Source organism: Halichoerus grypus, chromosome 4, assembly GCF_964656455.1.
Source record: "Halichoerus grypus chromosome 4, mHalGry1.hap1.1, whole genome shotgun sequence".
NCBI lineage: Eukaryota > Metazoa > Chordata > Mammalia > Carnivora > Phocidae > Halichoerus > Halichoerus grypus.
The window spans coordinates 190565357-190591785 of NC_135715.1; the positions used below are offsets into that span (position 1 = coordinate 190565357).

Below are 26429 nucleotides of genomic sequence, written 5' to 3' on the forward strand. Positions count from 1 at the left end.
TTTCCATATAGAAGCTTTCATCTTATTTTTTTTTTTATTTATGGAAATGTAGAAACCTGTAGGCCCCAGCTTCTCAGGACTTGCTTCATAGGGAGATGTACCTCATTATCTCGATGATTCCTAAAGGGACACGGCGCTTTTGATTGCTTAAAAGTTACTGAGAGAAGATAAATTGATTGGTTTCCATCCTACCTATCTATAAGCTGTGTGAGCAGCTAGGAATTTGATCATGTTGCTCTTGTTCAAACATACGTTTTATAAATCTTTGTTAACCATTATGAAACCAACCCTTAAAGAACTAGAAATACCACTTCTGTAAGTGGTGTCCAAATGTTTTTTGATCACATATCCCTATCAGTAAAGAATTGTGGGAACTTTCCAATACGTGTATTTTTAATTTATATATACACATACTATTCATCAGTACAAAGTGTGTGTTATAAAACGTATTCACTGATGGACATCTTTAAAGGGTGAAGCAAAACTAACTAGAAGCCCTACTACTTCTCCCATTTTCTCTGGGGTAAGTGCACCCACCTGTGGAGACCACGGTGTAATAAAATTATCAGGCTTTGACTTTCAGCAACATGGCATCTGATATGCCGGGGGTTGGTTTGTTTGGAGAATCTAAAATATAAGCGTCCATTCCAAAGTCATAGCATGTTTTTAATTTGTACTTCTTCAATGGATGAATAACTTATTATTGATTCAGTGGTCATCTTGATCGTAAGCACTTGCCACCTGCTGGCCCTCCCACCAGACCCTGCGGGGTGGGGCGGAGGAGTTTAGGGCACCAGGCTGCTTTCTCAGGAGCACAGCGATTAGATGGTGGGGGGTGGATTTCTTTTCACCTCACGTGAGCTATTTCAAGTTAGTGTCTTCCTTGAGACTGACCTTGAGGCTGAGTTTCTTAAGGTGGAGTGAAGGTTTCTTTTAAAAATTACTTGAAGGTGGTTTTAGGCCTATGTGACGTGCAGTGCAGTTTGACAGACAAAGAAGTGTGAGTAGTCCAGCTGTGCATTTAGAAACGAACTTTAGGTCGTTCTTAAACCCATTATTTTGGATTGTTTGGCTGCCTGATCCAGAGCTCTATTTGTTAAAACTTAACTGCACCTTTGAAAACCAGTTCACACCGGATGGCACCAGCAGCCACTCTCGCCTTCGAGATGGTGGCGGTGGCCTCCGCGCATCGAACGCTGGCTGATGCAATGACTGATTTGCCACACAGACCTGGCCAAGGCTTCTGTTCCGTGTGATTCTTTGATGACTCTCTCTCCTTAGGAATGGGGTCGGGTGGGAGAGAGAACATGTGTTTACGCTGTAATGTATGTTAAGTGGTCACCACATCATGGGGTCCCTTCAATTTTCTCAATGGTCTTTTAGGAAGAGCCAGTGAAGTGGAGGTGAAAAGTGAAATTGTGGAGAATGTGGGGAAAAAAGAAATCTTGCAGAATACTGAGCAAGAACAGCACAAAGAGGACCCAGCACAGGAGTGTATGGACACAGAGGTGTTCCATCCTGGTGAAAATGCCAAGGACCAGAAAGCCTCTGAAGACAGTGCCCCCTCCCTAGGAGTATTAGCAGATGCCACGAATGAGGAGCAGGCTCAAAACCAGATTCTAGAGAACGCTTCCTTCCTTGAAAATACAGAGCAGGTTGAGTCCAATGAGGTCATAAACACACCAGATGATAGGACTGGGGCTTCCCTTGAGCAGTCCGAATGTTTGCGTGATGGTGAAATCCCAGGTCCTGGCACTGGGCAGGACAGTTACGATGCCTTGGATATAAAAAACCACAGTAAAGAATCTGCAGAAAACCAGGAAGACTTGAAAACCAACTTGGGAGAGGGTAGCACAAAGCCATGTCAAGAATCTGCCTCTCTGCAACCATCTGAAGTCGGAGGGCTGGGCAGCGCAGACACTGGGGAGCAAGGTGGGAGCCCCACAGAGGATGTGGTGGAGGCAGGGCTAACGGGACTCGGGGAGCAGGTGGGCACAGAAGCCTCCGGCCCTCCAACCTACAGCGATGACAACGTGAGTCATGATGAAAAGTGTGCCGTAGAAGCCCCCACAGAGCTGGACCCAAGCACAGGGCATGACCTAGACAAAGAGCTCTCCGAGCAGGAAGCTGCTGAGCCCCAGGAGCTCCCAGGTCAGAGCACAGCGGTAGGTGGGGAGAATGACGAAAAGGAGGATGAGGAAAGGGGGTTGAGGGATGAGAAGCCGACCCAGACAGAAGTGCAGAACATTCCTCGTTGTCCAGAGGCAGAAAGCAGTCTGCAGGGAGCAACAGGTCCCGCTGTGGCAGATGCCGAAAGCGAGCGCCTAGATGTGAAAGAGCCCGGGGAAGAAAAGAATGACCAACAGGGAGAGGCGCTGGATTCATCACAGAAGAAGACAAAGAACAAGAAGAAGAAAAACAAGAAGAAGAAAACACCGATGCCTGTAGAAACCCTTAAAGATGCTAAGAAAGAGTTAACATTTCAGAACTCCGATTTAAGTGAGGTGAAGGAAGACAAGCAGGTAGCTCTTCCTGACAAAAAACCAGGTGTAGAAGCACAAAATGAGGTAACTGAAAGTCCAGGAGAGAAGAGTGTAGCGGGAAGTGGTGAAAATGTTGACTGTCCAGAAAATCCTGGAATTGAGTTGGATGCAAAACTTAACCGAGAAGATAATGATGTAAACAGTAACGGGGGGGAGGAAACAGCTGATGGGGGCACATTAGGTTTGGGGGGTGACACCACGCCGTCATCAGGCATGAGTGCCAGTGATAAGGAGCTGGAGGAAGCCGTTCTAGAAGATGGCGCCGCTCACAGCGGTCCTCCAGAACCAGGGAGTGGAGCGGTGCCTGGCGGGGCCCTGCTGGAGAATGAAGGTCCCTTCAAGGACAGTGATGATGCCCCTCAAACAGGTGGTACAGAGCAGCATGAGATGGCAGGGGGGCCCAGTCAGAGAGTCAAAAGGGTCGTAGGAAACGATGACTTAGCACCTACAGGGGAGCTGGGAGCCTCCACTTCAGAAGGCAGGGACGAGCTGAGAGGCGGAAGCGAGAAGGGCAGAAGCAAGGAAGACTGTACCATGTCGTGAGTGGACAGGGGCCAAGGACTGCACACGAAGCCCGGCTGTCAGAGGCTCGTCTGCTCTCTCCACGGGTGAGGTTCCTAAAACGTTCCACATTGAAATAGATGCACCGTAGGACAATCAACCACCAAGCTATCTACCACGTTGAATTATAGACTGTTACTTGTAGACGTATTCTTCCTCATTAAGGTTATCACCCAGATTAGAAAGAAAGACACACCTGTAATCAGTAGGAGTCCTAACGGAGAACATTCCGGCCGTGTCAGACCACGGACACTGCGTGTTTCTGCTTACAATCCGAATAAAGCTCTTTAGCATTTGCCTTAGGCTGATATTCTTGACCAAATACACCAGCACCCAATTGAAATGACCAAATGGCATTCTGAGATTTGTAAGTATAGTTGATATTTAAATTCATGTGTCTTCATTCAAATATATGTCCTTTCATATTTGATTTTGATGTGTACGTTATAATCTATATGGTATTTTATTTTAAAAGGAGATAAATGGCCAAATAGTGTATAGGTCACTGAGTGATGAGATTTGCACCTAAGGACAGTAATTAATCATGTTAGGGATAAGAAATAAACATCTTAAAGCACTGGGAGATCTTAATTCCCTTTACCTCATATAAGTATTTTATCTCAAACCGATACTTTTGATCTCATTGTTGATGATACCTGAATTTATTTTGTAGATTTTGACTTCACTTTATGCTGATTATGTACCAAAGTCATTTTATACAAAGTTTTTTTTTTTTTTTTAATTTGTTTCTGGAAGAGACATACATTGAAATTGCACTTCCTAATGCAGTTTGTGTGCAGGGGGACCATTTCTAAAATTTATTTTTTTAACCTTTAAATTACTCCTCTTTCTATTTGTCTTATATTCGAAAGAAAAATACAAAAGGTACCATTCTTGTGCAAACTGCTAATTGAACTATAACAGGATATTTTAAATAGTTGGGTCACTTTTGGTATTTTGGTATAAATATTTTCATTTGTTTTATCTCAATATATTATTGGAAAAGTCTTGATTTGGTCTTCCTGAAGGAAATATATATTTTCTATACAAGGAAGCATTTTTAAAAATAGTTGTAAAGTTAAATAAAAAAAACAATTGTAAAATACTAAAATCACAAAGGACTGTACATTATGAATGCTGTTGACACTTTATGAGATTATATGAATTCATATCACTGTTACAAGGTATAATTGAGTGCAAAAAAGACCAAAACCTCAATAAAATTTGAGGCAAGCCTAAGTGTTATTATGTAATTGAAATAAAAACATTTTATAATTTCACAAGCCTGTGATTCCACTCTTTGGGCTACTTGACTTCGGCTACTGTTCTACATAATTATTATCTTCAAAGTAGCGCCTACTTCCAGGCTGCTAATTCCCCATCTGTGTTGTGTGAAGGACTCATTACTTTGTCAGTAATGAATGAACGTCTCTCCTGGTACCTAGACCGGGGCTAGTGTTGTGCCCTCCTGGGGAGAACTGGGAAGATCTTCCCTCACAGAATATCCTGTGGTCTGTGGTTCCGGTGAGGAGCCCCAGCGAAGAAGGCTCTCCATTCTGTTGCTCTGCTTACGTGTGCCAATTCTAAGAATGCTGTGAAGGATATGGTGAAATTGGCAAGTAAGCATTGACTCCTCCCATGTCAGCGTCCTGAAGCAGGGGACTGATACACCGTCCCCACTTGGGCCATGTGAGTGGAAAACTACAAGGCTTGCTAGAGAGGCTCCAGCCCGAGGGCTGCAAAGGCCTTGAAAGGAGGCAGCGGATGCCTCTAACTTTAGCAAAGCCGCACTCAGCCTGGAATGGGCGTCAGAAAGAGCTCTCATTCCTACTTTCAGAGGCCCCTGGGGAGATGATTCAGTAACCCAGCTCACTGGACGATGAGATCATCAAGCCATTTTAAGGTCTTTTCCTCTGTTACTCAACAGCACATTTAAGGACATTGTGGCATACTTCATGTCCCTCACGTCCGCTGTCCAGGCATCTCCATTATTCACACATCCATTTAAGTAATAGATGTTTTGATCACTTCATATCTGGAAGGCACTGTGCCAGTGGATGAGCGGAAAGGACCCCGCTTCTAGTGAAAGTGGACAGCTGAGAATCAGGAAGTGAGCAAAAAAAAAAAAAAAAAAAGATTCTGAACAGCCAAGTCATTTCTTGATAATCTAATGAAATAGAATAGGAAGTCTAGAAAGAATTTCTGTGTGAGCATCAGTTACCCTGTGCCCAGGGAGACGTGACATTGTAGCAGTAACTGAAGTGCACGGGAAGGCCCTCAAGTTACCAAGAAGTGGGCAGGACCTTAGGGATGTGCGGGTGAAGAAGGCACAGAGGTATATAAGGTAATTGGAAAGATTTGGTGTCAAATGATTCAGACTCAAGAGGATCGAAAGGCTACCCGTCAGCCACATCCCCAGAGGAACCAAGACCCCTGACGTTTCACTCCCATATGGAGCAGAGGAAAATGCTCATCACTGATACCTTAATCAAAAAGCAGGGATGTCTTCCAGCCCCAAACCAGAACATAGCCACTGTATATAAAGTGTAAATCTTCCTTCAAAAGTATAATTAAGTATAATCATGGGTGTACGTAGAAAATAGGGAAAGGCAACAGAATTTTGAATTAGAGGTTCTTATTTGATAATATACAAAGGTGGAGAAGCAGTAACATGTTTTTCAAGGATTTTTAGAAATGAGATGTATCGCACTGAGTACTTTCTATTAATGTTTAGTGTTTCCAGCAAACGGAAAACCTAATGACCTAAACATTTAAATCTCTACTGTCACTAGGACTCTGGAGTGCTAGTCCTGGGGGTCTATGCAGTTTGGGGTTCCTGTTTTCTACGGTAGACCCCTTTCCTAGGAGACCACCTTGAACAGCATGCCATGGAAACAAGGGAACACAGCAGTGAGATTCGTGCCAAATGTCCAGGCTCCGGAAGGAAAGGAAGGGGTGTTCGTGCCTACGTGACGTTAGAATACATGCTTAATCAGTGTGATGATCATATAGAGAAAACTTTGTCTTTCAGGAGAAAAAAACCCTCACTCTTTCCCTTTTTTTTTTTTTTTTAAAGATTTTATTTATTTATTCATAAGAGACAGAGACAGAGAGAGAGGCAGAAGGAGAAGCAGGCTCCCTGCTGAGCAGGGAGCCCGATGCGGGACTCGATCCCAGGACCCTGGGACCATGACTTGAGCCGAAGGCAGACACTTAACCATCTGAGCCACCCAGGCGCCCATCACTCTTTCCCTTTTACCCTACCCAATGCCCCTTATATTTTTTATACACTATTTACATATTATTTTACATATCATTTTACATATTATTTACATATATTTTACATATATTTACCTATTATTTACATATATACATATTTTACATATATATATTTTTCAAGATGTGAACGGCTTCGGCGGTGGCTGGCATGTACGGTAGCCATCTATACATCCCTCCTGGGCCCTGTAAATGGGAGAAAAACCCTGTCCCTCTTCTGCCTTTTGCAGGAAGGAGGTGCTCTCCGGGCGTGGGAGGCTGGCCCCGGGGATGATGAAAACAGCCCACATGGATTATAATCAGACAAAGTCAGTGCAAGGCGGGAGTGGATGCCTTGAGAGACCTCGGCTTCCCCCTCACTATCTTTTCAATATGGAGAGGAGGTGATTTTCCTCTGCCTTGGGAGAGGAAGCCTGAGGCCCACGACGGCTGAAATTAACCCACAAAATGAAAATTCTGCTCCTGAGGGTGTGTTATTACGAGCCAGCTACTCACCCGCACTGTGTCTCGTTTGCTCTCTGAAAATGGAGGTGGAACCTGCCCTCTAGGGCTGTGGGCCAGATCCAGGTAAAGCAGTGCAGAGAGGGAGTGCTTAGTGATTGGGGTCGTTGCTGGGGGTTGGCCTTGCTGTCCCTGGACAGGTGAGGTGACAAGGTGCAGGCCAGAAGGAAGACCAAGGAGAACAGGGGCTCAGAGAATTTCAAAGCTGCTGGCATTGGCTGCCCCCGGAGACTGTCCTCAGACCTCGTCACTATAAGTGCTTCCCATTTCACGTTTATTGGAATTTAACACAGAAAAACCAGACTTTTAAAAATTGAAATCCTTTCATAGCCAAGTCATTTTGACTTCTTCTCCTTATAAGAGAAAACTAAATTTGATACACTGTGACTTCATTTTCTTCCCTGCCTTGTTTCTGAGCACTGCAATTGTGGCCTTAAATGAATAGTTTATGTCTATTTATCATCGGGGATTATAGGCCAGCGATGAGCAGTGGAACTTTCTAAATGCAGGGCCGTGGTAGGTCTGCAGCGCTCTGGGGAAGGAATGCAGTCAGCGTCTCGACGATGAGCGGCTGTGCACTCCACAAATCAGACCTGGTGATTTTTAAAACTACAAAAGTAGTGCCCGTTTTCTTCCTATCCAATTAATTCGCGGCTTTCTTTTTTTCCATCCTCTTCAAACGAGGTAGTTTAAACTTCCTCTCCAATTCTACTGTAAAACTTTTCTCCCTTAAAATTTCACTTCTGTGTTTTTCATATTCTCACCATATGAGTGAAGGTCATGTTACCCTTATTTTGTATTGTTGGCCAGCTCCATTCTTATATCTTAACATTTATTTTGTACTTGCTATCCAGGATATAATAGAAACGCTATAATAATAAAATTGTACAACAGATAGATGAGATTCAAGATCACTTTCTGACATACCCATTGCTTCTTAGGATGCCTGCGGGTTTTGTATATAGAATGTAAGATAAAATAAAAAGTAATATTGAATAAAGAGCTGGGTTTATGACATTGATGTTTCAGTGTTGGATGGGCTTGTAGAAGAGAAAGAATAAACTATCGGAAGCAATTTGACTGTGTAAATTAAAATGGAACTCCAGAGGATCATAAATTTATCTTATGTTACGCTTGACATTTCTGGTTTAATTTATTTTGTGGTTGTGCCTTTCAAAATAACAACGTGGGGTGCTTAGAAGAACAATTAGAGAAAGCATGTAACTCAGATGAGAATGTAGATAGGTGATTGTTTAGATGGAAACAAGTGCATTTTATACAGATTATTTATGTCCTTTTTCGCGCGGTGAATCAGAGCTGCGCCACGTGAGAGCACGGTGCCCTCAGGAGGAAGAGTGTCGGGCCAGGAGTCCGGCTCCGACTCCAGGCTCTGGGTTTCGATCTGGAGCCACAGAGGAGTGCAGGGGTTAGAGGTGCGGGCCCTCGCCTGTGGAAGAGAGAGAAAGCAGGGCGCACCTGTAGGGCTGCGTGGGTGAAGGCGCAGCTGCTCAGGCGTGCCTGGCATAGGGTGACCCTGCAGGACCCATCAGCATTGCTGTCACCGCCACATCTTCCTGATTGGCCTTTAAACTGGTGTAGGGTTTTGCCCACACCCCTAAACTGCCCCCCCCCAAGCTTTGGTTTCCTCCTCTGCACTCTACAGTTTATATCACTCGACACCCCTTCAGAGAAATGTCCGGGGGATTTCGAAAGGCTTCTGTGTGTGCCACTCTTCCGTGTCCCGGGTGGCAGGGGTGACAGAAACCCACAGCATTACTGCATTTCTCCGGACAATACCCGCCCTGCACGAGCAGGGGAGCGGACGTGTTGTCCGCAGACCTCTGATTTGTAAACATATAGTCAAAGCTGTGGCACTGGGGAGTCTCTGAGAAAAAAAGAAAGATCCATTCTTCTGGGACGTGACCTTGGGAAGTCAAGGATAATGAAAATGCCGTTGATGCCAATCACGATGCTCCGTGTGTTTGTACCTTGCTAATGATGTTAAACTATGAAGCCTGTGAGATCTTGTGTTGCAGTGTGGTTTGGCCCTAGAGCCCTTGCATGCTAACCCAAAGTAGAAGACTAGCCTGTTTGCATGCAGCCGGATGCTGCCCCTGACGACATAAGCATGTTGTGGGAGGTTGACCCCACCCACCCTCCCTCGGCTGACGTCTCCCCCAGTCCTGTGTGTGGCCTCATTCGCTGTGGTACGTGTATAATACCTTCATCATTAGTTTCACTAACCTGAATGCTCACTCTTCGATTTAGCATGCTGCTGAACGGTGCACTACATGGATTCACCTCAACCTCTATCTTTCTGATTTCTTTAGATATTAGGTTGAAAAAGCTTGTTGATGAACGGGAATGCTTATTGGAACAGGTAACGATCATTTTATTACTTTATGAGTTCCCCAACGGCAGCACCTGAGCCCGAGAACCTTCCCATACTTAACTTCTTGCTTTATCGGGAAAACCCTAACGCATTATGCCTGAAAGCGATTTCCAAGCCAACCTGTGTCCTTCCTAGTTCTATCATCGTAAGTCACGTGAGGTTCAGAGAGGATGTCCCAAAGACTCGGGGCCATGGAACCGAATGTGGTTCGCTCTATGCCAGTTGCCGCCTAAAACAAATATTTACGTAGAAGGGGCTAGAATAACCATGGAGAGGCAGGAGCTTTACTGAGTTACTCCAGACACCAGGTCTCTGACTGCTGCTGGCTCAGGGAGGTCGGTCTTGGGATCCCTCAGTGATCAGCACCTCTTTCCAGAAGGTATTTCCTTGTTGCAGCTGATCAAAGTGGTTTTACTTGTGGTTCACCTTCGTCACGTTCTTCCACCTCCGTCACGTTCTTCCACCTCCAGAAACACTAACCAGCTGTCCTGTTTGGTCTTTTTATGTGCAGGGTAGTTACTCAGTCCTTCCACAGTCACGTTCTAAGGAAACTCAATTCCTCCCAGTCTCCTTCATAAGCCTAATCAAAGATATTTTGCCATACTGCTTACAGTTCCGCTGAAGGCTGCTCTCAAAATTGGGGAAAGCACTCAATGTGGTAGCTGCATTGAGGTTCCTGTGATCTTTTAAAAACACGTATCCGTCCTAATTCTGTACCTATTTCCTTAGAGCAGCGCGGCATACGGTGGGCAGTATGTGCCTGGGGCTCTGCTCTGCTTTGTGCTGGCTGTTGGGGGGCGGGGGCTCCCACAGGGTCCACAGAGGTCGGAGGTTAACAGGACAAGGGCTGGGAGACTGCCCATCAGACACCGGAACTTTCTACGGTTGTGGCTGCTGACGGCCAGGGAGAGCAGAGCCCTGCAGAGGGCAGCTCCCTGAGCATGGGCTCTGTGAGGGAGCACACAACTCGGCTAGGCCCTCGAGGACACTACTTCTGGGCCTGGAAGGCTCCAGAAGGCCCTGCCCAGCTTCTAAGTGAATAATCGAAGGTGACTAAGTGCACTAACTCTGAGATAAACGTTTAAAGCATGTTATGTACCATCTCCTCCTGAATTCAAGAGGAATTTCAAACTTAGAAATAACTTTTCACCCAGAGTTACAAAATAATTTCTGCCTGATACGGTGAACACGATTCCATTTGCACCCATTACGCTATTACTTCCTGAGAAGAGTGCCAACTGGCCGAAGGTTGTTCATCTCTTTATTTGGATTGGTTATTAAAGGTGAGAGACTCCCTGTGGTGGCTGGTGGATTGTAACCATTTACTGCATTTTTCTTGTGCTTAATTACATAACTCCTATCTCTTTGGCACCTTGGAGACCCACGAAATAACTCCACAGCAACATCCGATTGTATTTATGGGGTGTTGGTTTTTCCTCTACACACCGCTTCCTGTGTCATAGGCTCTACGCTCAACTTCCGGCCTCATTTAGAATAGAGAAATTCACATATTTTATTGGTGGGTGTTTTCAGATTAAGAAACTCAAAGGACAGCTGGAAGAGAGACAGAAGAATGGCAAGCTAGACAACCTGCACCCTGGAAGTGATGTCTTAGAAAATGGGACAGACATGCATGTAATGGATCTGCAAAGTAAATGTCCACCCTTGTGTACAAGTAAACGCTTTAAGTGTCCTGTGTGTATTATACTTGGGCTACAGGAGAAAAACCATCATGGCAAAGAACCCCCGGCGTTCCCCTTGGCCCCCAAAAGCCCTTGAGCACAAGAGTGCAAAGATGTTTCTGTGTGGGATTGAATGAGGATGGGCAGGTGGGCGGAGCGAGGATGTTTCTGTCTGAGCCTCAGGACTAGAACAGGTGCCCCAAAACGTGCACCAAGTTACCACCCTATGATGCACTGTGAGAAACGGCGTTTTCCATGCTGGATAACACTGCCTTGTGATCAGCTGATTGTATGGAAAAATTAGAAGGTATTTTCCATACAAGTAAACTAGAAAGAGGCTTAAAGGGAGATAAAATTACCCGCAGTCTCCCCCCTTCCCCTCCCCCGACCACCTCTTTGTGTTCTGTGCTCCGGAGGGGCTCTCCTGCCTGGCACTTACTTGCTCAGCCTGGGCACATGGAGAGAGAGAGTGCCTTCTCCTATCTCAGCTTCAGCCCTCCCAACCCACCCCTCCCCCCACCCCCCACCCCCCTGGTGGGGCCACAGGCCAGAACTTCCAGATTTGCATGCCAAGTACTCAGTAGGGGCTTGGATCCCAGGAATTATTGTTTTAACATTTTAAAAGCCCAAGAGCTTAACAAATTTTCCTTCTCTTTCAACCTTTAGGGGATGCCAACAGACAGATCAGCGACCTCAAATTTAAACTTGCAAAATCTGAGCAAGAGATAACCGCATTAGAACAAAATGTATGTGCGTGCACTTTTAAGCAATAACGGGCAGTGAAAGCGATGATTAACTGAGTTGTACTTGCTAGAACTCGCCCTGAAAGGCTGAGCACAAAGAGGAGCAGAGATTTACAGAACCAGAAAGGGCCCTCCGTGTATCTCCTCCAGAGAGAAAGTAGGGAAGGAAAGATCACTAGGAGGATCTGGGTTGTTACACTGGGTACTAACCCTTTATAAACAATGGCTGGTTGTGGAAAATCACTAATGTGGCTGGGGCGGGGGAGCTTAAAAATGTTGTTCTTTAAAAATTATTTATTTAGTTAAAAAGCATTTCATGTGGGGCCATCCCTCTTGCCTGGATTTTCTGCCTTTCTCTCCCAACCAGGTTTCTAGATTGGGGGTATTTATGCCTCTAGCATGTTGGGCCAATCTGGGGCAAGCTGTGTCCTCAGCCAAGGGAGAAATGAAGTCGGTACTCTTCCCCCTCAGTTATGGGTCCCTGTGGCTAGCGCGTTGGGGAGTTTTTGAGGAAACAGAAATGAGAATAGCACGCCTGGGACGGGATGAGTTTAGGAAGCATGCTTTTGGTCTCAGCGGACTGAGAGTCTCCGGTGGGTTGTGGCTCTTCCTGTCCCGCGCCGCAGGCCTGGCTGTGGAATGCCATCCCCAGGCCTCCTTCTTTTCCGCCGCACTAGTTTCTGGCCTTTCCTTCTCCCTTGCTTCATCCCCACCATGCCACCCCAGGAGAGACTGGACAGGAGCTGAGGTCCTGGCTGAATCTTTGCCCACAGCATCGTTCTGCCTCGACCTACCTTCTCCTGCAGAATGGCCCCACGTCAGGGAGGGATGGCAGCCCTGTGGAGCCATGAGTTTAGACTAGGGTCAGAGAGGGGATGAGGCCCTCACAGCTGTCAGCACCAGGCTGCTCAGAACTGCTCGCTTGGCTAGAACCTATACAATAGCCCACAGTGCTAGATCATAACGGTTCGCATGGTCTATCCTCCCATTTGATGAACCTCGCCCTTTGATCCCACATGTGATAAAGCAACTGGAGAAAGAAAACAGGCCTGTTAATTTACACATATGATGTTTCCCTTCCTTTTAGGTAATAAGGTTAGAGAGTCAAGTATCACGTTATAAATCGGCTGCTGAAAATGCCGAAAAAATAGAAGATGAACTTAAGGCCGAAAAACGGAAACTCCAAAGAGAGGTAAATTTTCTAGGCTGTTTGTAGGGAAAGAATGGGAAATGATGGTCTAGCTGGCAGCAGAGGGAGCGTCTGCCCCTGCCCCTACCCCGGACTGTTCGGGGCCTGGTGCCAAGCCACCCCCCAAGGGCGGGGCCAATGCCCCGGGGAACCTGGGACTGAATCCCAGGTCTCCCCCGGGATGGTGGCTGTGGGGCCGCCCAGAGTCTGTCCTTCTCACCAGGGCCTTTGTAGGTTGCCTCTTCTCTCCTGGTTCTCTCAAGTTCTTTTTTGTCTTTGATTTTCCGCTGCTTCACCCTGATGTGTCCTGTGCAGATTTGTTGCTGTTTGTTCTGCTCCAGATGTAGGGTGTTTCTTGGATCCATGAAGTCTATTTCTAAGTCAAGTTTAGAGAATTTTCACCCGTGACCTCCTTAGGTATTCCTCTCCCCTCGTCTCTCCACGTCCCCTCTGGGGCTCTAACCCGGGGCGGTCAGCCCCTCTCCCTGCAGCGCCTACTGCTCTGCTGGTTGATCTTCCTGTTCGTCCTTTGTCTTTTTAAAGTGTATTCATTCCTGATGGTTGCTTGTTCTATGGTCCTGTATGCTTCTGTGTTAACTGTATCCTTATTTCTTTTTTTTTTTCAAGATTTTATTTATTTATTTGAGAGAGAGACAGAGATCATGAGCAGGGGAGAGGGGTAGAGGGAGAAGCAGACTCCCCACTGAGCAGGGAGCCCGATGCGGGGCTCAATCCCAGGACCCTGGGATCATGACCTGAGCTGAAGGCAGCCGCCCAACCGACTGAGCCACCCAGGCGCCCCGAGGTGCCCTTCTTTCTTTAAAGATGTCATACACAGCTGTCCTGTTTTCCACGTCCATCCGAGGACTGACACATGTCAGTCTTGGAGGCTCTAATTCTGTTGCCAGCTCAGATGGCTTGTCCTTCATGCGTTTGGTGTCTCGTGAAGTGATGCGTGCCTTTGATTTGCAGGAGCACTCCAGGCCTGACTTGGGGAGATTCCCTGCAAAGAGGGCTTGCCTCTGCCTCTGCTAGTGACGGGGGGCAGGGAGGCGAACCCGTTGCAGGACCCCAGCCACCCTCCCTGAGGGCTTTGGGTCAGAAGCAGAGCCGCAGACTCTTCTGAGGGCGCATGTCTCCGCAACCACGGGGCTGTCGTGCCCCCACCTTAAGGCACCTGCGCCCCGCCCTGCTGCCTGTTGGGCCAGATGGCTCCCTGCCGGTGTGGCCTCCCCTGTGACTCCCGGGCCATGGGGGCCTGGCTCCGGGGTGGCCATCTTGGCCTCAGCCAGTCCCACTTTGGTTTCTGGTTGTAGAAACCTTGCTCCCGGTTGCCCACGCCTCGGGGACCAGCTCCTCCAACTGGCCGGGGCTCAGCTCTTCTCTGTTTGCCTCACTTGTGTTTTGTGAGACCATCAGGACCCCCAAGCCTGTGCCATGTCTGGGGTCGAGTTGTTTCGGAGGAGGAGGGTTGCCTAGTCACTCCTGAGGCCGGAATCCCGTGCCTCGTATCCCTTAAGGCATAGTTAAGAAATATGTGTGCCCGCACAGGGATGCGTGCACTTCTGGGAGCTCGGTGGGCCCAGGCTCTGTGTTTTGCAGTAGGAGGGAATCTTGGCAATCCTCTAACGTGGGGAGGAAGCACGTTCCTCAACGCTGCCTTTCGTCTGTTTCCAGCTGCGCTGTGCACTGGACAAGACGGAAGAGCTTGAGGTGAGCAACGGCCACTTAGTGAAGCGTCTGGAGAAAATGAAAGCAAATAGGAGCGCGCTCTTGTCCCAGCAGTGAGCCCAGCTCTGCACGGGAACCCGGCCGGCGGATGGAGAGCATGGCGTCGTGGGCTGGCCTCTGTTACTGTCCGGGAGTGCTGCCAGGTCCCCTGCTTCTAAGCGCGCCCGGTGAGCCCTTGGCCCAGCCGTGGCCCCGGCAGCCACCAGATGCCTCTCTGACTGCGGACCCCCCCACACCCCGACCCGGGCTGGGGCCGCCACCCCGAACCCGCGGGTATTTAACGAGCACACCGGGCCCACGGGAGCTGCGTGGCCCACGGCGCGGCAGCCTCGCGACGCCACTGAACATGGCAATCTAGGTAAAGATTAAAATGGGACTTGAGTTTTCTTTTCACGTGTCTTGCTGAAAACTGAGGGGACGTGTTACAGTGTCGGGACTTCCTTTGGGGGCAGAATCTACAATTGGAGCGACTTTGGTAGCATCTCTTAGTCTGCGCTTTTCATACACAAAACACTGTGGAACCACAAGCCATTACCAAGCAAAACTCTTTCACTAGAAACAAGGGGATGGTCTGGAGGTAAAAGTGACCTTAAGAAGACTCTTTACAGGCAACAAATGAAGCTTTTCTAAGGGATTTTTGCATCAGTTCAACCCTAAGAACAGGGTAATTAGCCAATAGCCCCCCTGAAAATGACAGCTTTTCCATTCGCACTATGTAACCCTTCTACTTGGACTTGAAGTTGTGAACTCCTTTTAAAGAATGTACTATTAGAACAATTAAAAAACGAAATGCTGAAAGATTTTAGCAACGTGGTTTTTCTTTCTTTCCCCACTCTTAAAGATCTTTATTCCATATTCATTGTTCTGTACGTTTTGAGTCATCTCTATTTTTTTAAGTATATCAAGTCAGTTTATCCTCTTTCCCTGGTTAAAACATATATATATATATATATTCGCAATGAACAAGAATAGTGAGTGCACTTATCAGAGTCTTAGACTATAAAGCAAACCGAGGAAGTTACACACTAAAGTCAACTACATGATCTTCAGGGGCAAAATAGAGAAAATTTGACTACTTACTGATCTCTAGTTACTCCTTGTGGATGTTGTACTTCATGCTGGCTTGGTTAAACAGGCCAGCTTTTCAGGATATTAGCCAGACAGTATCACCCGAAAGCATACCTTACGTTGACACTTGGAGAACACTGGTGTAAGGGACATGATATACCATTGAGACAGCGCTCCCGACATGGTGCTCGAAGTCATGAGGGTCTGTCCCCCAGCACCGTCTGGGTCCAGGATACACAAGGCGACATTTCATTGGGCACAAGAGGAGTTCGTGTCTCCTGGTGCCAAGAACAGTATATGATTCAGATCTCCTTCCTGAGCATGCCATAGATAAGATCATCCAATCCCCATCCACATGTTGGTGCCCACAGACATGTTGTAGCTGCTGCGTATTCAAGACCAGTGTTTTTTAATACAGAAACCTACTCTTACATTGATCCCATGGAAGTACCAACTCTCCACGGCAACATGGTTTTTGTATTTACCTAAGATTTGTCAAAACACATTGGTTTCAAAAGACTTCTAAGTTTGAAGTTCTACTTCAGGAGCATTAAGCGTTCCAAGTTCTTTCAAGAATGCAAGGGTCCAGTCCAACAACAGAAACTACCAGTAATTTGAGCAGGAGAAATTTAATACAGGGAGTGATCAACCCACAGGGAATTAACTACAGAGAAAAGGATGGAAGAGAACTCTAAAGAATGCCTTAGAGCTGAGGGAGAATACCCAAGAGAGGACAAATTGGGACTGAGACCTCACTAGAAGGCCTGGGGCCACCACCCACGAGGGGACAGACAAGTCACAGGGTGGCAGGGGCTGACACCGGCAGGCAGGAAACCAGGGGCCAGGACTGGGGAGCAAACTTCGCTGGAGGGTGGGCACCCCCGGGTGGCATACAGTCACCCCACAGCTCCGCGTGAACGAGAAGGAAGGAACCAGGAAGGGGAGCCCCTGCTTCTTGCAGAGTCCCTCTCAGCACCATCTTCTGACCATAGTGGGCCAGCCGGCAAAGAAGAGATGTTTCCTGCCTTGTCTTATCCTTAAGATTTCTTCCACAACATCTTAATATAAACACGTCTAACCAGCACAACCTCCCTATCTAGAGATCACAGAGAATACTAAAAGCAAACACAGAGCGCTCAGACATGCCTGACAGTTAGATACATATTTTCACTCGATTTTCACAAAAGCCCTGTGAGGTTACAAGACGAGGAGGCCAGAGCCCAAGGAGTTAACAGGCTGCAAGTCTCGCCACCACTGGTTAGAGGAGGGGCTACTGGGCTCACCTGCCCCAAATGGCCTGCCCCAAATCTTTGGCTCCAAAGAAGTCAAACCTTTAGTCTCTACCTTTCCCACCAATCTTTACAGAAATAACAAATCCATGTTACACACACTTGCAAATCCAGAGGAAGATAGAACATGATTTTTAAATCATAGAATATGACTTTTCCTCAGATACGGCTATAGGGAATTTGTTGCTGGCTTTTCTCATCCCTGAATTTCTCAACCACACACCACTGACTCCCTGGGCGGGATCATACGTGGTTGCTGGACAGCTGTCCTGTGCATCAGAGGATGTTGAGCAGCATCCCTGGCTTCTGCCCACCAGATGCAGATAGGCCCAACCCCCAGCCATGACAAACAGGTATTTCAGACATTGCCAGATGTAAGCGCCCCCCCGCCCCCACTGAAAACCACTGCGTTCCCCTGAATTAGAAAACTGGAGAAGAAAAGAGGTGGTTGAAAACCTGGACCAAGATGCCTATTGGATGTTTTCTACAAACTGTTCTCATTTTTAGAAACAAAGTGGCATTTAGGACATTTAGGACATGGAGAAACCCATTAAAAAGATATTATAAATGGACAATATCAGTAGATAATGTAAATTAAACGCAGTTCAGAACTGCAGTGAGGTGCTATTTTCCATTGTTCATTTTTGACATCCCATTCTGATCGTCTGAAATGTAAACTAAAGAATCAAAACTTTCTGTTGATATTTTTGAAATTTTAGGTTATTATTTAGCAAATACGGATTTCTGCTTTGCACAGCACCGAGCTCATGGGGAGCACCAGACGAATGCGCACCTTAAGAAGGTGGTCCTAAGGAAGAGAATGGCCACACACGCAGATAATCACAGAAGAGGGCAGCATGGGATGGGGGTGGGGAAGCACCAGGTGGAGACAGCCAGGTTCCAATTTTCAAACTGGGGCATAAGCATCTGGTGTGTTTCTACAAATGGCCAGGCCAGATGTGGCACATGTGTGCACCTGCCTTTCTGGGTGTTTGCACGTGAGCTGCTGTCTATGGACCTGCCTGGTTCCCTGCACCTGCAGCCTCATCCCCACCTTTGTATGGAGATACTTGAGGATCTAGAGGACCCCAGCTCAGTGGTCGGGGACCCTGCCCTGTGCCCAAGAGCCTCCCAGGACTAGGTTTCCATCCAGCTCCCAATCTCTCAAGAACCAGGCAGTTGTCCCAAGTCCCAGCCCCACATTTGTCTCCACACTGCCTTTCCTGGCTGGTGTGATCTCTTTGTATGGCCGGTTCCCAACACCCACTTCTTGCTCTTTCCCCTCTCTATCAGAATAGCCCCCATCACCACTTGCCAGATGGCTCCTACTCTGTCCCCAGGAGCACTGAATGCTAAGTAGGCTCTGCTAGTCCTGAATGGAGTGGCACTGACCGTGGCTGGGTGTCTCCCTTTGCAATTGCCCATACCGTGGGCGGCATGTAATAAGAACACCACAGACCTGGGGAAAGAGTCCTGAACTAGAAACATCTGAAGCCTTAGATTAATGCTCCTGTGATATAATGATTTATAAGAAATATAGACATGGCCATTCAGATGACCAAAATGTATTTCTTATATATGTTTGGTCTTCATCCACCTTACCTGAAAGTGCTTCAGAGTCATAGGGTGAAACAGGTCTCTTATTATTAATAAAGGTGACTTTGGGGCCCCATCCAAGGGCAGGAGGATTGACAGGAGGACCAATTATGTGACTAGAGGGTTGGAAATGCCCGTGCCACCCGTGACCTCTAGGGAGAGAAGAGGGGCTGAAGGTTGAATCAGCCAATGGCCAATGACCTAGTCAATCATGACTATGTAACGAAGCCTCCATGAAAACGCAAGAGGAGACTTTTGGGTCCTTTTTCCTTTTTGGAGATCTTCCACATTTGGAGAGCAAGAACACTTCCATGTGCCACCAACCTAGGCCCCAAGCTCCACAAGGACAGAAGTTCCTTTGTTCAGGACCTCACCTTATAGATCTCTTCATCTGGCTATTGACTTTTATCCTTTATCACATCCTTTAATAAGCTGGTAAATGTAAATCAGTGTTTCCCTGAGTTCTATGAGCCACTCTAGCAAATTAACTGGACCTAAGGAGGAGGCCATTGGAACCTCCAGTCTATAGCACAAGTGACAGCCTGAAATTGCAACTGGCATCTGATGGGCTGCGGGTGGGGTGGGGGTGGGGGGATAGTCTTGTAGGACGAAACACTTAACCTGTGGAATATGATGCTATCTCCACGTAGATCATGTCAGAATTGAGTTCACACCTGCTGGTGTCCAAAAATTGCTTGGTATTTTGTGTGGGGACACTCCCCCCCACGTTGGCATTGGGTCCAAGAATGTTAAAAGAACTCCCTAAGTCTCAAGGGGTACGTAATCTGTATTTAGGTGTGGGTGGCCAAGATAAGGGAGGAGGGTTCTTTAGGTTTGTGTTTACCCCTCACAGCTAGCTTTCTGGGCCCATCACCACCATCATGGGCATGCATGGAGTCCCCTGAGCTCTGCCTTTTGAAGACGGCACCCCTGTCTGACTCTCTTCCACATTGAACAAACTGTTGCCCCCTCCCCAATTCAGGTGTGCTGAGATTTTCTGCTGCCTGAGCTTTTCTCTTAAAAGTTACCCCAGGGCAGAGCCATCTTTGCTTCTTGGCTCAGGCCTGTGTGGATTTTCTCAACCTGCCTCAGCCAGCCTGGGATTTTGTAGCTACTGAGACCAGTAGTCCTCACCTACTGTGATTTTACTAAGTGGGGTTTAAGATCATGTGGTTTAATATTTCCATAACAAAACATTTTAATTTGCTTTTTTTTTTTTTAAGAGAAAGAGCACATGAGTCATGGAGGGGGAGGGGCAGAGGCAGAGAGAGAATCCCAAGCAGGCTCCACGCCCAGCGCAGAGCCCAACATAGGGCTCGATCTCACGACCCTGAGATCACGACCTAAGCTGTAATCAAGAGTTGGACGCTTAACCGACTGAGCCACCTGGGCGCCCCTAATTTACTATCTTAAAAATCTAGTTCTAATTTGGTAAAGGAACATAAAAGGAACAAAACAATCATTGTTCTCTCCTCCCATGAACCATTTGGGCAGTCTGTGGGGTAATATAAAAAAGATGCCTGGCTTCTGTGTACCTAATATAAAACAAAAGGCCAGACCCAGAAAAAGAATTTCCCAAGATTTAGCACGGTTAAGATTTCGCAAAGTAAAACAGGAGAATGCAACCATAAATGGATTAACGTGAAAACAAAATACGTGGGAAAAATGTGATTCCAGCCTGCTAAAGCTGCTAACTCCCGTTTCAGAAAAGGTAACTGCAGCAGCACAAATGACTCAAAAAGCCGAATCAAGGCAAGAAATAATCACCAGAACAAGCTTTTAATACCTAGGAATCTGTATATCAACATTGACCCGTTAGATTTAGATAATATCATGGGGAATCTCATTCAAAATAGTGGAAAAAAAATGTCCCCCAAAACAGCAGTAATAAACCCTAAAAAACCCAAGAACCTATATTCGAGGAAATCTATACATTCTGCTAGGAGATACACAACATGAAAAACTATAGAGATGTATAGTAAGAATAAACATTATAAATATGTAACTTTCTCCCAAATTTATAGATTTAATACATTTCTTATGAAAATCACTTTGAATTGTTTGGGGATGAATCTCACAGTTATTCTAATAGTCATCTGGAAGTTAAAAAAAACATACCACTAGCCTAGATCATTTTGATAAAAGACCATGGGGCAGTGAGTAGCCTCTGCCAGGAGCTATGGATATTACAAAGGTGCAAGGACAGACAGGTCCCTGCGAGGGGACAGCCACAGCCTAGCTCAGGGCGCGGGCTGCATTCCCTGGGGACTCCCAGGATGTGGCTCCCATGCTGGTGCGGCTGCTCTCCAGCATCTCGGTCTGTTCCACACATTCTAGCCCGCAACGAGCTCTCTCTGCTATCAGCTAGACTGTATGTTCTTTAAGAGGAACTGCTTTAAGCTTTGTACCCCTGGACCTGCCTGATGCGCAGCAGGACCTCCACAGGTGTTTGTGGAATAAAGTGTTAACAGCTCCTGCCAGGACAGGAGGATAAGCAGAAGGGTACTGAAGTCTGCACGAGAGAAGGTCTCAGTCGTGTCTCTCTTAATGCAGCTTACCCCAAAATACCCAAAGGGAGGCTCTGTGAGATTACAGAGGATTTCCATTTTCCTCTTTACATTTTTCTGCATGTTCTACATTAAACACATATAACTTTCACATTAAAAAATTTAAAAGTTGGGGCGCCTGGGTGGCTCAGTTGGTTAAGCGACTGCCTTCGGCTCAGGTCATGATCCTGGAGTCCCTGGATCGAGTCCCGCATCGGGCTCCCTGCTCGGCAGGGAGTCTGCTTCTCCCTCTGACCCTCCCCCCTCTCATGTGCTCTCTCTCTCTCTCATTCTGTCTCAAATAAATAAATAAAATCTTTAAAAAAAAAAATTTAAAAGTTGTAAGGAACAAACTAAATGTAAAAAATCAAATCATAAAAGGCAAGTAAAAGCTGTTGTGTAAATACCATTATTCTGAACGTGGAGTGGTGCAAAAAATCACCGCTATAAACCACAAAGAGATTGACGGATTTCATAAAAATGTAAAACTTCGCATCAGAACGGTTTAAGCCCCGAATCAATTATGTGAGTCCAGTCACAGTAGAGGTGCCAGGCAGAGAAGGCGGTGGTGCAGGCTACACACTCAGACTCCCAGAACTTGGACAAAGAGAAGCAAGGATCCCACGGACCCAGGGCTGGTGGGGAATGTGGAGATGGTGTCAGAAAACTAAGCTTTTAATGCCACCTTAAACGATTTTAAACAAAGAAACTTAGGGGTGCCTGGCTGGCTCCGTTGGTAGAACATACCACTCTTGATCTCAGGGTAGTAAATTCAAGCCCATGTTGGGTGTAGATTACTTAAAAATAAAATCTTTAAAAAAAAAAAGTCTTTAAAAAAATCGAGAAATTTAAAACATACCGGTTTAAGCAAAAATCAAAACTAATGCCAAAAAAATTCACGATGGATGAAAAAAAATACGCCCATTTTAAAGACAGGATATGGTGTCTTGCGGAGCCATACTAGAGCCTGAGGCAAAAGGAAAAATTAGGAATACCGATATGGATACTTTGTTCATCTTGGATTTTTCATTACTTTTGATTTCCTTAAAGGAAATTAAAATATTATTTGTCTTGATTACTGGGTTTCGGTGCTTCCTTCAACGTCGCCGTCTCACCCAGCCCCCGCCCGAGTGGGGTACTCTAGCGGACTGCCCGGGGGCGGGCGTCGTGCCAGGCATGAGAAGGGACACCTGTCGGTGAGGGCTGTCCCGCCACTGCGGGCGGCGGGCTCCGCGGGCGCTGGGCCCACACCAGGGGGCAGCCGGGCCTGTGCCGGCAACTCTCCGGTCCGGTGGCTTGACACCACCTCGCCATCCAGACCAGGGCCTCGGGCTGCCCGGCCGGAAAGGGTTCCACCCGCCGGGAGGCCATCTCCCGCGCCCGCCTCTGCACGATGCCAGCCCGCCACCTCGTTCCTGCCTGCGCGCCCGCGCGCTGGGCCAATCACGGCGCCGCCCGTGCCGGCGCCGACCAATAGGAGCGCCCGCCGAGCGGTGGGCGGGCCGCCGGCGTCCGTTACCCGACGCGCCCCGCGGCTGCACGCGGAGCGCACTGGGCTCTGCGGCGGCCGCTGAGGTTCGGAGACTCTCGCGCGGTGGCGGCGGCGGCGGCGGCGTCAGCGGCGGTGTGGCTCTGAGGTGCGACAGGCGTAGACTCGGGACCGCGGGGAGCAGGCCGGGCGCCTGGGGGGAGCGAAGCCCAGTCGTGGCGGGTCCCGGTGGCGAGGCCCCTTAACGGCTGGGGGCCGGGCGGGGGTCGGCCGCCGCGGCGCCGGGTTTCCGCGTTCCCGGGTGGCCTGGGCGTTCCGGAATCCCCCAATTTGGTACCTTTACATTCGATCCCGAGCGTGGCCCCCAGCCTCGCTGCGCAGGCGCCGAGGCGGACTTGGTGCCCCCAAAGCGAGCCTAGAGTTAAGTAGCGGGACAGTCCTGCAGATGCGGTTACTTCCTGGGGGGAGGTGGAAATCCCCCCGCGTGCCCGTCGTTGTGACAGGCGCTCGCGGGTCCCCAGCAGTGGGCGGGCACGGCTGGATACAGAGACAGACAGCAGACCCGGACTCCCCAGGTGTGGGATGTTGGCCAGCCCGGCAAGGGTTCCCCTCAGCGCGGGGGTCTAGGGTGGGACCCGCAGGTGGAACGGGAGTTCCAAGGGGTTGGCGGGAAGGGGGATGCGGCGGCCAAGGAGAACGCACGTGGCCCACCCGTCGAGGAAGTGTGGTGGCAGGGTAGGCACGCAAGGCGCCCGGGTTAATGCGGAGCCCAGGCCCGTCCTGGTGGGTGTTTTAATTTGCATCCGAAGAACAATGACAGTCTGTTGCTGAGCTTTAAGCAGGAGGTTGAACTGATTAGATTTGCATTCTGGAAAGATTATTCTGGCCAGATAGGAGGTTACTGCTGCGATCTATGTGGGAATCAGTGGTCCCTCGACAAAGATGTCAGATGTTAAAATTGCCAGGACCTGGTAGGATGAAGGAGGTGTCGAGAGAGTCCTGTGGTCTCTGGCTCGGTTCTGGGGTTGGAAACAGGAGGGAATCGTTTCGTAAATGAGAACTGAGAGAACAGAATAAAAACGGGTATAGACCTAGGAGTGGAATTGCTGGATCACATGGTCATTCTGTATTTAACTTAATGAGGAACTGCCAGATTGTTTTCCAGACTGGAAATTGTTTTACGTTCTCACCAGCAATGTAGGAGGGTTCCAGTTTCTTCATTCCCTTGCCAACACATATTTTCTGTGTGTGCTTTTTTTTTTAATAACCATCCTAGTGGATAAAGTAGTATCTCATTATGGGTTTGATTTGCATTTCCCTAATGAATACTGATATATTGAGAATTTTTTCATGTGTTTATTGGCCATTTGTATATCTTTGGAGAAATGTTTATTCTTTTGCTTATTTTAAAAATTGGGTTGTTTGTCTGTGTGTTGCTGAGTTGTAAGAGTTCTTTATATATCCTGGATAGTTGACCCTTATCACATGTGTGATTTGCAAGTGTTTTTTTAATACAAAAATTTTTCCTTTTGTCAAAGTCTTTGTTGTTAGATATCTGTACATATTTAAGAGTGAAGCTTGCAACACATTGGATGCAGATTTGAATGCAGAGTCAGACATGAATGAGAATCCATCTTGTTACAATAGATATTAATTTTTTTTTTTTAAGATTTTATTTATTTGCGAGAGAGACAATGAGAGACAGAGAGCATGAGAGGGAGGAGGGTCAGAGGGAGAAGCAGACTCCCTGCCGAGCAGGGAGCCCGATGTGGGACTCGTTCCCGGGACTTCAGGATCATGACCTGAGCCGAAGGCAGTCGCTTAACCAACTGAGCCACCCAGGCGCCCCTTGTTACAATAGATATTAAAGAGATTTACAAAATGTTAATGCTCTTCTCACTAGCTTTTTTGAAAATACCCAGTTTTACATTTAAAGTGTTACTTAAGTAGTGGGTTTGCTAGTGTTTATGAATAAATATTTAAAATTTTTCTATTTTAATTTTAATATGATAAGTATTAATAGATACTGTCCACATAAACACTCCTTGGGGTTCTCAATACTTTTTAACAATGTGAAGACTTCCTGAGTCCAAAAAATAAGAAGCCACTGATATATTCTAATGTCAGTTATTTTGGTAAGTTAGCTTTCTTTTCATCTTACCCTTTGTTTTAAATACATGGAATTCCTAGAGTAGGATCTTTACTGACTTAAATAAAATCCCTTAAGCCAGGAGTTACTAGAAATTTTTAGATGTAGTATAAAAGTCCATAAATCCTTTAATTATACGTGTGTGTAAGTGTATGTTCTCGGGGAAGTGAGTGTGTGACTTCTATCAAATCTTTGGAAACTCCATATCCACAAAGATTAACAGCCACTAGCCAGACTTAGGGCAGTAAAAATAATAAAAGACTACTAGGCTCTTGGTATTAGGCCAAATTTTTTCCATTATTAGCTAAAAAGAATTTCTGAAACGTTAAATTGGAGGTTGAATACTTCCAGTCCAGATTATTCCTAAGCCTCACAACTGTATATCAATTTCAGTTTGTACATGTTACAGTCACTTAAAACTTTTATGTATGAAATGAACTCATCATCTCCATTTCTTCCCATCCAAAAGCAAAATAATATAAAAGTATTCCTTCTCCTTGGTTCCTAGTTCAGTGAGTATACCATCAATGATACTGAGTTCACTTTTATACATATTAAGTCTAGTTATCTTGTCTCCTCTTTTTACCCATCTTTTACCTGGGGGCCATCCCATATTTGTTCTTTTAACTTGAGAAGCTCTGTTCCCTTTGAGATGCTTTCTTAGTGGTTGACCCCTATGTGACCTTTATGATTTAGCTTATATGTCACTTCCTTTATAAGCTTTTCCTTACCTTTATCAATGTAACCATGCTATATTATTGTCTACTTAATTATCTGTGAAATCCAAAGTAGATATAGGTTATGTTTCTCTTACTCAGCTAGAATATTAGTTTTTAATTGCTTTTTAAATACAACTCTCAGTTTTAAAAACTCAAAATATATTTGTGTGTGACATTATATCCTTTATGTCAAGTGAATACTAAATAGATTTAGTAATCAATATGATAGCAGACCTCTCCTTGCTTGTCTTGCAGATTTTAGTTTAAAAGACAATTCCTCAGGAAAGCCTTCCCCTAACCCTTAGTCTAGGATAGGTCTTTTTTTTTTTTTTTTTAAGATTTATTTATTTGAGAGAGAGAGAGCAGGGGGAGGGGCAGAGGGAGAGAGAGAAAGAGAGAATCTCAAGTAGACTCCCCACTGAGCATGGACCCTGACTCGGGGCTCAATCTCACGATCCATGAGATCATGACCTGACATAATGGCTCTTGCGTCGGGCTCCCTGCTAGTGGGGAGTCTGCTTCTCCCTCTCCCTTTGCCCATCTCCCCTGCTTGTTCTCTCTTGCTCTAGAACAAGTGGGGGAGAGGAGCAGAGGAAGAGGGAGAGAATTTCAAGCAGACTCTACACTGATCGGAGAGCCTGATGCAGGGCTCCATCTCATGACCCTGAGATCATGACCTGAGCCAAAATCAAGAGTTGGACGCTTAACCAATTGAACCACCCATGTGCCCTGGAATCTGTATTTTTAAGGAGTGTCCCAAGTGATTCCCATATCAGGCAAGTTTGAGAAAAGGGACCCTATAATGAGTTATGTGCTTCCTCTCTATTCTCCCATCCCACTTCTGGAAATTCTTTGTTATATGTCTGTCATGTTTCATAAGGACAGAGACTGATCACCTCTATATTCTCAACACTTAGCATATATTAAAGAATGATTCTTTAGAGAAGGGTGGGTA

General features: G+C 46.7%; 1 protein-coding gene across 28 annotated transcripts in view; it reads left to right on the forward strand.

Annotated features, from left to right (window-relative positions):
* LRRFIP1 (LRR binding FLII interacting protein 1) overlaps positions 1-15416 on the forward strand; it is an 82864-nt gene extending 67448 nt beyond the window's left edge. For 24 of the 28 annotated variants that reach the window (XM_078071510.1, XM_078071507.1, XM_078071508.1 and 21 more), the window contains one exon: positions 1384-4387. In XM_078071510.1, coding sequence (XP_077927636.1) covers positions 1384-3086 — 1703 coding nt within the window. In that variant the 3' untranslated portion in view covers positions 3087-4387. Of the gene's footprint in view, positions 1-1383; positions 4388-9211; positions 9262-10806; positions 10925-11621; positions 11702-12785; positions 12891-14564 lie in introns of those variants that run through there. The other 4 variants (XM_078071528.1, XM_078071530.1, XM_036086426.2 and 1 more) reach the window with 2 other exon arrangements.
* The last annotated feature ends 11013 nt before the right edge of the window (positions 15417-26429 follow it).